Source organism: Salvia miltiorrhiza, chromosome 1 (genome assembly GCF_028751815.1).
Source record: "Salvia miltiorrhiza cultivar Shanhuang (shh) chromosome 1, IMPLAD_Smil_shh, whole genome shotgun sequence".
Classification (NCBI taxonomy): Eukaryota; Viridiplantae; Streptophyta; class Magnoliopsida; order Lamiales; family Lamiaceae; genus Salvia; species Salvia miltiorrhiza.
In genome coordinates, this window is record NC_080387.1 from 38,059,668 (window position 1) to 38,073,820 (window position 14,153).

Sequence of the window (14,153 nt, forward strand, 5' to 3'; positions counted from 1 at the left end):
GTCCCTCGTACCCATAATGCTAGAAAACTTATAGATAAAATGGAAACAAAGCAAAATAAATTGAGTGTTGAAGCGTATGGTTTTGTGCATGTGTTGCAAGCTTGGATGTATGAGATTATGCCCTCGTTGGCTGGTTTTTGCGGCAAGCAAGTAATCGAGCACGAGAACCGAATTCCTAGAATGCAGCGTTGGTCAGCAGATTCTGGTTTTTTGTTTGAGCACCTCTGGCCTTACTTTTTACCTAGAGCAGGAAATGATCCGGTATGTTGTATATTAAATTTATTCACATTTGAATTGATTTACATTTTTTTTTGTTAATAATTGTTTATTGATTTAGGTCCCAATCATCGTATCAGCCAAGGAATATGAGATGATGGATGAGCTCGGTATTCCTTCAACAATGCATCCTGCGTCCCCTACTCTAGTTTTTAATTCCAAAGCTCTTGTTAGAAAAAGACGGCTAACATACGAGGACGTCGAAACTTCTGAAAAAACTGAAGCATTGAAGGGAAGTCCATTGAAGTCTTCTAGCCGTGGTAAAAAGAAGCTGTTAAGTGGAGATCCTCCCCCTAGTACTCGATTGGTTGGAAAAACGGAGCAAATAGAAACAAAGAAGGCCCATGATGTGGATAATTACGCAGAAAATGCACCACCTACACCTGCATTATCTAAAAATACCGTGAAGAATAATAGCAATGCAAGTTTTCTGTTTCTATTTCGGACTAAATATGGTTGTTTTGTGTTTTAATTATTGTTTTTGGTTTTATGACAGCTCTTTGTCATATTGCTGATGGAGTTAATGGAGAAAGTTGACAAGTTAGACCAGAAAGTGGAGAAGATAGATGGCAAAGTTGAGCATCGAGACACGACTCTACACGAGGTTGTGGTAGCGAGTATTCGATCTTACTTTGATAACCAGACCACTAGTCATCCCAAAAAATGCAATGGAGAGAAAAAAAGTTCAATGGAAAAAATGGGAGAACACAAAAGTAGTGGAAACGTTTGTGCAGTTCTAGGTGAATCATCTACATTTCAGAATCTTGATGATTTGGGTAATAAAGGTGATCAACTCAAAGTATCAAACACTGGATGGTTCAGTAACGAATGGTTGCTTGAAGATCCTTTTGCGGTGCATGATTGTAATTATCATGAACCACCAAAGCCGGTTCCTTTAACAGATAATCCAGTGAAGAAGTCATTGAGTGTTGGTGATTCGAGGACCAAATCTGAAGGTTTTAAAGGAAAATCCTTCCTTCCACGCACTAAAGAAGGTCTTGGACACACCATGAAGACTGAGGCGATTAGTAGCGTGAAAATTCCTGGCGAAACAGAAAACTTGCTGCCTTCCCTAAATTTGGATTGCACAACGTCGTACAGCAATGGCATGCCTCAGAAAACCTCCATGGATTCGTTGAAGTTCGACCCTTCGGACTTCGACTTCAACTATGCCGAGCTCAATCCATTCCTTCGATGGCAAAAAGCAGCTTCCAGTGGTGATCGGTATGTTTTTTTTTTATGTTAATTGCAGGTAAACTGTTATTCACTTTTTTTTTGTATATTTGAACCACAATTATTGAATTCGTTTCAAATTGTAGCCGATATGATCGGAGGCTTCCGATTAAAATGTTGCGTGTCGCCGATAATGAGTGGTTTAATGTTATCTTAGAACGCAATGGATGGCTAGAGAGCGAGGTAACAATCCTATGATTTTAGGATTATTGTAAACGCAAATTGGCCGAAATATTAACTTCAAGTATTCTTTGCAGCATATTAATGCACTTATTTATTTGTTGCTTGTTGATTTCAACAAAGACGTATCAAATCCAATAGTGAGAGATTGGTCGTGTATGGAGATGGTTTGTTGGGTATGTAGTGTATCCCTGTTTCCTTGTTTCGCATTACTTGGCTTTATTTAATACACAACAGACATCACCATTTATTCTTTGTTTTTTATATGTCAATAGTTGGGCTTGCGTAGTGATAACCTTGAGGAAATGGTGGGGACAGTGATGCCGTATGTCCGTGGCAGTCTTCCTTTCATAGGTGGGCTGGAATGGACGAATGCTAGACGTGTATTTGGTGTGGCACACATAAACAACAATCATTGGTGTTTCTATCAGATATGCATCCCCGAGCAGCGCATTGTTGTTTACGACTCTCTGAACTATGACTGGGATACTGTAGCGGGGCATTTTGACAAGGTCCGGACGAACTTACCCATACTATGCCGTTTGGGAAGAATATGGGAGAGGTGCAACTATTCAAACGCCCTTATGGAGAGCTGGGACGTCGTGAAGTTTGAGAATCCACCACAACAAACAAATCATAGCGACTGTGGAATCATAGCAATCAAATTTATGGAATGTTGTGCTTATGGTGTTCCCGTGGATGGCATAAAACCTGAACGTGGACCCATTTTTCGACGCCGTTACGTGGTAAGGCTTTTTAATTCTTCATATGAAGCATGACTCCTACACATGTTTGAGGGGCGGCAGACATTGGAAGTGAAGGAATAGGTATCAAAGCAGGTTTTGTGGTTCTTCGAAGCAAAGTAGGCTGTTATTTTTTGGGTACATGCTTGTTCATAACTCTCCTTTTGGTTTTGGACTAATTCTTGTTATTAGCGAAAACCTAAGTTATGAGCTGAGCTCGTTCATTGGGATGTAAATATTGCAGCAAAAAGCATTAGTATTGCTTCCTTTGTTATGGAAATAGTAAACAAGTTTTATATAGTGCTCTAGTTCCGTGTTATTTTTGCTTGTGTGGCAGATTTCTCGTGACCACTTGCAGTCTTTTGTTTAAACTCTAGTGCTTGGAAATCGAAAGAAAGAAGACTATATTCCCATTTGGGTGTTTGTTTGTGGTTTGTCTCTTTTTGCTATCGAATATATTTCAGCAAATATATTCGTGCTTTATGCACTGTAGGTGCACAATAATGAAAAGACAAGTCCATTGATTAAATTTCCGAGGTTATAGATATAGCTTTTCCTGATTGAAAAATTGCACATTCATGCATATTTATTATTTATCATCCTGACGCAGTGAATGGCTATATATTTCCTTTCCCATTTCATCGTATACACTCACTAGTATACAATGAAACCAAAGGCCATCTCCCAAAGGGATGTATTCTACATCCCTCCATGGTCGCGTCCGATTGAGCTCCTGCTCTTAGTAAAATTAGATTGTGCTAGAGTAGCAGGCAAATGGGTACCCGGAGATCATGTTGGCAATATGCCGGTGATCGACAGTATTCGCGATGAGTTAACAGGTCATCCGTTCTTGTTGCAAATTCCAAAAGCCAAATACCATGAAAAGGTAATGGAATGGTGGACTAGATTTATTCGCTTCCACTCCTTATTGAAGGATGAAAGGACTTGGTTCTGTGAAAACACGAAGCGCGTTTTTGCTACAGATTTATCTTGGGAAGAGATTGGAGCCGTAAGTTTAATAAGTTATACAATTTTTGTGGCCAATAAAAATTGTATTACCTTTTATTAATATTTTTTTTTTTCGTTAGGAAAAACCCCAAATGTTATGTTACATGGAAGAAGGTGAGGCAAATTGGGATATATTAAAGCGCCTATTCTACGAGGCTGGGATGTATTCATGTTCAGATGAAGATGATTAGGTAAAAAAAAACAGTACAAGTATTATTCGCTTTGAAGTCTTGTATATGTGAAAAACAATTTTAATATGTAATTTGCTTAGATTTTGTGATTTTCTTCAATCCTGTAGTGTTTGTAATCTATTTTTTGCGATTTCTGCCCAATTGGAGTATCTTATTTGTTCTCATTATTTTGTTTTTTTTGGTGCATTTCATCTTATTTCTTCTAAATTTGTCTTATTTCTTTTAAATTCGCATTTTTCACTTTTCCGTTAAAAAGGCAAAAACACAACTATTCGGTTATAGTACTTAGCATAACCTACTTGTAACGACTTAATAATGCTATTAAATTAGTTGATCAAATTTGCGGCCCATTCAAAGATCAAACATAGGTAAATTTTGGCCAATAGTGGAATATTTCAAAACTTTACCTTCTCCGGATAGTGGAATATTTCAAAACTTTACATAGGCTTTAAATGAGGAGGAAAATGATGGGTCGCCTCACACGGACAAGGCTAGTGATAAGGAGGGCTCGAATGTAGAGGGAACTTTGGAGTTGTATCCTGGAACGAATAGTGGAGCTGCGGTAGAGCAACAACCGGTAGTTGGGGCAGAAGATTCAGCGAGCCACCGGGTTAATTCGCCGATTAAGGAAGTTGATTTTGATAAGACATCCATTCCTTCTCCGGATGACATGGCGAGTCGTATTATTAGGTTAGAGGAGCAAGTTAATCAGGGGATGCAGTTGCTCTCGGAGCAGAAGCGCGGACGTGGTCGTCCAAAGGGCTCGGTAAAGGGACGAGAGCCTGTACATGCAATTCCGGAAGGTTGTATTAAAAGTCGTCTCAGGAATGCGGAAGAAATGGGTCATAAGCCGAGGGAGTTTGTGGTTGACGTCACCAATAGGCCTAGTATGATTGCAATGAATAATGTCGTCCATAGGCGTTGGTCGGATGATATGGATAATTATCCTGAGTTTCCTTTTTGAGTTGTTCACCTTCGCTTTTTTAGTTTTGTGCCCTTAGTCTGCATCTTTGTGCTTTCAAGGGATGTTTTTTTTCTTTTTCACTTTTTAATAAATCTCAATTTAATAATAATTTCAAAACTTTACCTTCTCATGGTGTTTCTGCAATTATGGAATTAAAAATTTCGTGGCGAATTTCTTTTTATTATAGTATATTTAAATGGACCTACGTAAATGGAATATTAAGACAATAATGGCGAAATCATTAAAAAAACAAAAACATCACAGTTAGTTAGTTGTGAATAATAAAACGTGGCAACTAACTTTACAATTCTTTTAATTTGAATTTTAAAGTAATAACTTCCTGAGATATATTGTTTATAAAATTTCCAGCAAAAACAATTATAAATCAATTTTTAAAATGAAAGGTACCTTTTTAATATAGTATAGATATTAATATAGTATAGATATATCAAATTAAGGGCTTGTACCTCGATCTTTAATTCAAGATCTATATTGCATATAATTTCATGGGTGTGTGTTTTTTTTTAAATAATAAACCTAAATAAAATAAGGGAAAAACTAAATTTTTATATGTACAAAATAAAATGCTATTTTCATATACCTTTAAATATATAACCAATATTTCAATCTATTGCTTAAATACAAAGAACCAGTTTTTGGTGGCTTTTCTTTTCACGTCGGATTGAAAATTTAATTTGTTATTTACTCGATTTTTGTATATAAAAAAAAATCATTATTTCTAAAGAAATAACTATATCAGTTTTGTGCATTTTATCTTACTTTCTTTTTTGTTTCTTCGTTTGTTCGTTTTAATAGTCAAATGAAATAGTATAATACAAATTCATAAACTGCAACACAAGTAAACATTACAGCGCTCAGTTCAAATCCTACCAAATATGAACCATGTCGACAAAAACCACAACCCTAATTACTGGTTCACGTGCAATATCATTTACAGTCCAAATCGAAGCCACCAATCTATGCTATGATTCCAAGCAATAGTTGTATAGTTGAGCACAGTAAGATCTGCGAAAACCCTCACCTTGATGCATGTTAAGTACTGACATTGGGCACCTACTTATTAAGCACTCCATGTACTTCAACGCCATAATACCACAATTCGTGGTGCCTCCTTGCTGAGGGGGGTGTTGGTCAATAGTTAGAGTCCATACTTTTTTGATCTTATTCTTCATTGGACGTTGCCCCCACACATTGCATTCTTTGCAAATGAAGGGGAGATTTATCATTGCTTGCTCGAATGTGCTGCGAACTCGAATGGGATCTCGATCCTTCGATAGCGAATCATAAACGATAACGCGCTGTTTGTCAAGATCGATCTCGTAGCAGACCCAATGGTCCCTGCTGACCTGTGCAAATCCGACTATCTTCTCCGCTTCCCACCATGGAGTCCGAAGCTGAAAAGGTGACATCCCTACAACGCAAGGTGCTAGCTGACTACGCAAGACTCCATAAGTTTTACAACAGAGGGCGTTCTGCATAATAGCACACATACATATAAATGGCAAATTAGAGGCAATTACTCCAATTATTATGTAACTGACACTATTATGGATATTGTGAACTAAAATGATTTAAAGCTTACCCATGCAATTTGATCGACATACGTCCACTTGTCCACGAAATCCTTCGGCTTCTTTTCAAACATGGCAATATTCAGATTTGCTAAACACTCCATGTGCTAGAAGACACAAGTAATTCAATTAGTAACTTTAACCATTTTAAACACTATAACTCTTTTATATTTACTAATAGTTAGATAATCTCACATCACTACTTAGCCACCCTTTTGGCCTCCACAACTCCGTAAACCAACTTGCATGCCGCACTCCAACCCCTGGCAATCTGTTAAGTGTTGCGGATCTATTACGCAGAAAAAGCAATCAGTGTTTGAGGAGGCCTGCACTGAAAAAACCATATCTACTCACAATAACTTACGTTGGATTAGATCCATGGGTTGTGAACCATGTCTCAAAAGCTGCAATTGACTCCAATGAAGCGACACGCAATGGATAAGGTCCAGTGGTAACTCCATGACACAATCCTATTTTATCTCTAATTCTCGGTGATTTGCGAGTGAAGGCGCGAGCTGGTTCATTGTGCCCAAGTAATTCACAGTCAATAACCTCAGTACCTGCAACGACAATTGAGGAAGCATTTCCACTCACGGACGCAGTACTTTGCTTTTGTCGCTTGGCAGTCTCGTTGCCCATTTGGGAAGCATTGGTCGGTCCGTCATCAACCACCCCAAATATATTTCGTCCAGCGAACTGCAGCTCTATCGAAGCGTCCTCGTGCATATGACTAGGCCCCGCATCATTACTCCCTTTGTTGCTCTGTTGATTTGATGTAGATTTGCCTTTCTTTTGCTCAAATGAAACCACAGTTGCGAGTATCTCACGTGATATTTTAATAAGCTGTTGACGATACAAACCGTTAGTCAATTAACTTGATAATGGTTTATGTTAAATATAACCGCATGTGCTAAATTGGATATATCAACCTCATCAATTTGCATTCGAGTAGGCAACGTTGTTTGTGCTTCTTCATCAGCATTGGAAGCTTTTTCTTGCGTCTTCTCTGCATCCGGCATTGCCTTTGTTGGATGCTGTTCCGTAGATATCTAATAACAAACAACAAGTTAGTTATTGAAGACATAGATATAAATATGCTATTACTACATTACCCATATAACTTATAATATATATTCCATTTACCTTTTTTCTTTTCCTCTTGTTTTTTATAGTTGCACTCTCCACATTATGAAGTGGACGTTCCCGACCATGCTTCCCTCTGCTTTTATGAATGGCACCCAATTCATCTGAATTCACCTGGACATCCTCTGGTCGCTCCATGACATTGTCTTCCGAGGGGTCAGCAAGCAATTTTTTTGCCCTGCTGCACCTTACTGGCAGCCTTCGAATATTTGGTTCCTCTTCGCTTAACTCGGTGGCAATTCCTGTTTGGCAAGGGATAGCGTTCGTAACCACAGTTTCGCTCTGGATTCTTTCCGGAGGCTTCATTTTTCCTCTAAAAACAGTATCTTTTGGCCGGCGCTTATTTGATTTCAGTTTTGTGGTTATTTCGGTATATCTTATGATTTGAGCACGCGGAACATTGCATTCATACCCATTGGCCATACCCATTTCTTGTAAATGGTCCTCCTCTGCTGGTAGAAGCTTCATCAAACCCTGTAAATAGGAATTTCAATTAAAATTTACAGTGTGATATACCTAGCTTATAACCTCAACAATATAAACACAGATAAGAAAAAAGGAAAAACAAATCTTTCCTTACCATTTCAGTGGCAAATTGGGAATTGAAGAAGGCCTCAATTTTTGTCAAATTGATTCTATATGGAACTGGTTCCCATCGCAGCATCCTTGGGATTGTTGGCACCGCACCCCGAGTAGCACAGATATCCACAATTTTTTTATGAATTTCATAAGCAAACACTTGTAAAATATAGCCAAACCCATGTATATCCACCTGTACTCTGAACCTGTTCAACTTTTGATCCTCGATTTTCACCCTTGCGTTGTGGGATACAGTTACAAGAAATTCATAGGCCACTAAACCCCAAGGAAACTTATTAAACCTATCCAAATCATCCACTAAATGTATAAATTGCTCTTCAACCTTCACAGACGTAGGGTGTCTCATCAACAAAATACCAAATAGGACGACGAGCAAGGCAAACCTCAATGCATCCTCATCACCGCCTCCACCTTCCTTACAATGCCTTTCAAATGCTCTATAAACGTTTTGAAATACTATTTTTTCTCCAACAAGGAAATGCCTTGCACAAAATTTTGAGCTAGCTGGTGGCTTCTCCCAACCTTTAAATGACAATCCGGTTAGGACGTGAAACTCTGCTGGGCCTAAATCTACTTCTTTTCCACAGATGGAGAAGCTTAGCCGTCTTCTGTCAAGTGATCCAGGAATTATAGCAGAATACATCATATAGAGTAAATGTCCCTGATACTTGAAGCTGTCTAACTCAAAAAAACGGCCAAAACATGATTTCTCAAATTTTTTAAAATTGTCCGCGCTTAACCAGTTCCTGATATTCTTCATATATTTGATAGGTTGATTTCGTGGAGAAATCACCGGTAATCCTACAAATAATGTGGGGAAACACTTAATATGAACATAATTAATGTTTTGAACACTTTTATAAAACCTAAAACATAATGCCACACAACACCTTGAATGATTAAGATCTAGTATATAACAATCAGGATCATGAATACCTAATTCGTGCATCGGATAGATGTCTTCCGTAGCCAAGGTTTTACTCTCTGTACAATCTATCGAATCCAGTTCACACCTTAACCCCAACAACAATGAAAAAACAGTAAATGACTATTTTTAACGGAAAATTTTTTAAAAAAACGGATAAAAGTTCAGAGGCCACGGAACATGCAATTTCGGTTCCCTGTGTTTTTAGCAGTCGATAATACCTTAGTGTGGTGTTGGATTGTTTTGGCAGAACCGTTTCGACGACATCTTCTGGCTGCATCATCTTCAACGGCGTAGCCCTTTCAGTGATAAAAATCTCCGTCAAGAAGTTTTTGGTGTAGCGCGCGAAGAATAGTGTAAAAAAAAAGAAGATGCGTGAAAATTTGATTTTTTGGGGGTTTTTACAACAGTTGGTGAATTCAATTTTACCCATCAAAATAAAGTCAAATTCCATCTTATTATGTTAAACGCGATTTTTACTTCCCACAACGAAACACGCGATTTCCAGCAATTAACGTTTCTTTTATGTTCGAATGCATATATTTTATTGGGGATTATAATACTCATATTGCTACTTTCCTGTTTGTAATAATCTAGTATATTAGTTTATCTTTATTTACTAGTAATAAATAAAGATAAACGAATATAAATGATTTGTATATTTGTATAAACGAAAAATTAATAAAAAATATAACTGTTCTGGAATTTCAGTCGATTAGAAATCCTGGTATCTTTTTAGGATGGAAATTTCGAAAAAAACAAATTTCCATCTTACTTTTTTATTTTCAGTAATTTATGTATCCCCTAATACATGGCTTAAAATTTATTTCCCCTAAATTATAGATTCAACTTCTGCTACAATTTATCCCATAATCCAATAGTACTAGATAGAAATTGGTTGGGGATTAAGATTTTTAAGCATTGGTGATAGTTCTTTTATTGGACAACATAACGGTTACATGGCTTCATGGCATAACAATATATTACAACGGCGCAACCGAAATAGTAGGAAAAACAAAATAAAATGAAAATTACAACGAAATAAAATATTTAAGTGATTATTTTTCCATATATGAAACGCTAAATCTCCCTTGAATAACTAGACGAACTATTTTGCGGACTAGTCTGCCCTTTAGCATTTGGCTGATCAACAACTTCGCTATAAAGACTTGCCCCGGAATTCGTTGGGACGTTTAATCGCTCTACACTTTCATCAATATGATTAAGCTCTTTAAAAAGCACTGTGAGTCGCATATAGTTGAACTCACCCTCTTCCATGTATACACACATTTCTGGGCGAACCTATTCATAAAAACAACCTTACATAATCAAATATGATAAAAAAAAGAAAAAAAATACCGTATTTTGTATAGAAAAGTGTACCGATGCTATTGTATTCCAAGTTTCCTTTGAGGCAGTAACGACATTTTGCCCACTATCATAAACAACACCGGGTTGTTCAATCAACCAAGTGAATTGATGAAAGCGGTCTTCCCATTCTTGTACCTTAATGTAATAATCCGCTACTGGTATATCGATCTTCATTTCATCGCGCATTTCCAACTTTACTCCGAACACAAGATGTCTATTATTTATTGAAGGGCCCGGCAACCACGCACCCGTCCAACGTTTATACTCAAACTTTCCTAAAACGATAGACTCAACAGAACGAGACCACTGACCATAGTAAAAAGAACGTTTGGAGATATTGCCTTTGCTCGATGCATTCTAAGTAATGCTCAAAAAGAGGGGCTGCTCTCTTATGGATAGCATATGAGGCTATTATATAATGGGATAAAAAGTCCAAATAAATCTACCCATCAGTGTGATATTTTGAAAGATATTAAATTCACATCGCGTATAGTAATTCTCGTGACCTAAGCTTATGCCTATGTTACTTGATTAGTGCAGGTGCATGTGGGAAATAATTGTTAGGCCAGAAAAGTTGCATGCTAGGTCCCATTTCAAATAGTTCATTATAATTCAATTGGAGATCATTACAAGATGGAAAACTGAATGACTTCCAAACACGGACCCACCTCCGAAAAAAGACAACATACGAACAACACCAAATAATTAAAAACATACTAGTAAACTAGATAGTACTTATACATTAAACTTACTAGCAAAGTAGATAATACTAATACATTAAATAAAGTAGCACAACAGCATAAACATTGTTTCTTAGTCTGAATCGGATTCCGAAGGTTCGGGTTCGTCATAATCCAGATACTCAAACACCTTCTCATGGAACAATTTTGCAAGTGCAACATAGTGCGGCTCTCCGCGTGCCCTATACACCAAGGCAGCAGATTTGGTCTGCCAATGAAGAAAGAAACACAATCAATACAAGGCAAAGTGTTAGGCGGATACTTGCAAACATCGGTTTTATATATAAAACATCAGAAATAAAATTTGCACCTCCTGAATTCTTCACCACGTCTCCTCGGAAGCTCTCAAAGTGTTGGTAAGTTTGTCCCAAAAAACCCCCTGTTCATGCAAAATGTTTACCCACAAACGATATCTTTCTTCAAGGTAAGAGACTTTCCACGTAAAAAAAGATACATCTTTTGACATGTAGAATTGCGCATTCATTTTTTCTTGCACAGATACAAGGAAGTCCCATGACTGAGGAATTCCTTTTGGGTTACCCTTCGCATCACTTTCGGCAATAATCAAATCCATGAGCTTGGCTTCCATAGCCTCTGTCCAAACATTATCATATAAACTAAACAGAGACATCTTTGTTTTAGTGTGAAATTTAGAGTACAAAGATTACATACTATAACCTCTAGGACATTGCATATAAATAATACAATGTCTCAGCAAATAAACACAATAGTATACAGCAAATAAGTATACTGTTGCAGTAACATGCAGCACAATTACTCAGTACTTTATATTGCATATACTAAAGAACAAAGAACTTCTTGGTTGCTAGCGTTTATGACCACAAATATGAAGTCACAAGACCTGCAAAACTTAGCACACAGACTTTCCATACTTCTGACATACAAATCACATGGCAAGCAAGCTGAATCTACTACAAAAAACTTCATAATGATAGCTAAATAAACAGAAGAAGTGTATTGAATGATATATTCTGATGCATGTGATAGCTTAAGCACAGCTTTTATTTTCCCGCAGCATGCCAGACATAAATATGTTTTCACCTTACCATTACATGGACCCTTGCAGCTGGACAAGCCTTTGCCCCCTGAAAATTAACCAAAGGCCAGTGTGAATTAAAACGTGGCTGCAAATTAAAACAAAGAAAGGAGCTTGGGTAATTACCACTACTCGGCATGGTAATAACTACATAAAACCCTTCCAATAAGAACTTTCCGTTACCTACGCATATTAAAAAAAATAACCATTAGCGCGCAGCACAACAGGTTGAAAACAAACAAAATCGTAGAGTGTATAGCCTAAATGAAAGACTTAGCCTGTTCATCCTTACAGCAATGTCTTTTGATTGAGAAAGAGAGTTGCCGTTTGTTTGGAAACTCGGCCCTCGTTCACGTGTCCCGGAGATCTGGCTTGATTGAAAATTTTCAGTCTGTGACAGCTCGAAATTGTGGATTGAATCATCATCTAAGAAGTAAACGTTTGACACAAGAAATGAAAACCTATTATAATATCGATTTAGGAGTAACAAAACTGTAAATATTAAATATACTGAATTTAAAAAAGTATTCCAATGCCATTACCGAAACACGTTCGCTTGTTAGATTTGTCGACGGGTTTTTTTGGATGTGGCCCATCCCAATGGCGCCGTAAACGTTTGACAGGGTACCTTTTCTTTTTTGGTGTTCTTGGATTTTTTATATTCACAGGACCCGAATTTTTCTCTTCTCTGCCATGAGGACTATTAGGCCCTTGTCTTTCGGATTTCAATCTTGCAATTTCCTTCACACAGTTACCAACATGTTTGCTGATCACATCCCTGAAAAGCTTCTCTCCCTTGCACTCCAACATCATGTCGTAAAGAGTTCTCATATTATGGTTTACAAAAACCATATTTGCAATGCTTTCTATACCTCCTTGGGGAGACTTACTTACATCATCACCTTGAAGCCTATTCTTGGCGTCCTTCCTCCACCTCTTTAGTATGAAGTGTTCGGGCAAGCTTCCTATATTTAACAACAACAAGATATTAATTATATGGCGACACAAAATCCCTTCCGCCTCCCACATTCGACACGAGCAGGTAGCACGACGTGTTGGACATGAGAAATGAACTGTACGCATCCCATTACTTGCTGAAGTTGAAGATACTCCATACACCAATTCATCCCCACTAAAGTCATATGGATGATGGATTATCTTCACGTTCAAAGAATGGGCAACCTCGCATTCAAAAGTTTTGTACACGTTCCGCGTGTACACACTTGCCGCATGTTTTAACAAGTTGTTGTTTTGGATAAATTGCCCAGGCACACCACGACACATAGTGTCCTCCTCAATCTCTCGGAGACGCCACTCGTGTTGTAGTCTTTCGTACCGCAGCACAAAGTCATGTAGGGTGGTGGTGGCAGAACATAAATCTTTCAAAACTTTGTTCGTCACCTCACTCCTAGAAGTCGCATGTAGCCCTGCTGTAAACTTGTCGATGGTAAACACAGATGACCAACGCTTTCTCAAATTGTACATGTTCCGAAACCAACGGTTTTCACTTAGCCCGTAATCGGTAATCATTGTCTGCCAAGTTGAGTCAAATTCATCTTTGGTAGCACACCCATTCATACAATAGTACCATGACTGCTTGAAGGCAGCGTTGCCATTTAACGAACCAAAATGTGACGGAGCATTTTGGTTAATGTGCCATTGGCACAAACGATGGCAAGCTGTTTTGAAAGTATAATCTATACCATTCATGAGCGCTTGACATTGGTCTGAGAATATAATCCCCGGCTCTTTCCCGTTCATCGCCTCTAAGAAAGTACTAAACAACCACTCAAAAGATTTTGTGGTCTCGTCAGACAAGAAGGCAAGGCCGAAAAGGACATTATTTTTGTGATGATTTATACCAACGAAAGGTGCACAGATAAGATTGTACTTATTTGTTCGGTACGTGGTATCAACCGACAAAACATCCCCGAATAGCTCATAATCAAAAGCACAACGAGTGTCTCTAAAGAAGAAGTTCATCAGCCTACCATCATCATCAAGCTGTACATTCCAATAAAAATGGGTCTCGGTGTTGCCTTTACCAATGAAATACTTCATCAGTGCATTTGCATCAACATTTTCAAGTTTCGTTTCCTTTCTCGATAAATTAACGTGTGCATATGCGTC

The 14,153-nt window shown here is 37.8% G+C and overlaps 2 protein-coding genes across 2 annotated transcripts; both read left to right on the forward strand.

The window, feature by feature from the left end:
* Positions 1-1,798: 1,798 nt before the first annotated feature.
* LOC131024292 (uncharacterized) lies at positions 1,799-2,742 on the forward strand. Its single transcript, XM_057953808.1, has 2 exons — positions 1,799-1,865; positions 1,965-2,742. Exons 1-2 carry the CDS (start codon positions 1,848-1,850, stop codon positions 2,466-2,468), a joined length of 522 nt encoding a protein of 173 aa, XP_057809791.1. The 5' UTR covers positions 1,799-1,847; the 3' UTR covers positions 2,469-2,742.
* A 295-nt stretch (positions 2,743-3,037) lies between these two features.
* Positions 3,038-3,730, forward strand: LOC131024300 (uncharacterized). The gene is made up of 2 exons (XM_057953817.1): positions 3,038-3,441; positions 3,521-3,730. Exons 1-2 carry the CDS (start codon positions 3,097-3,099, stop codon positions 3,629-3,631), a joined length of 456 nt encoding a protein of 151 aa, XP_057809800.1. The 5' UTR covers positions 3,038-3,096; the 3' UTR covers positions 3,632-3,730.
* Positions 3,731-14,153: the final 10,423 nt, after the last annotated feature.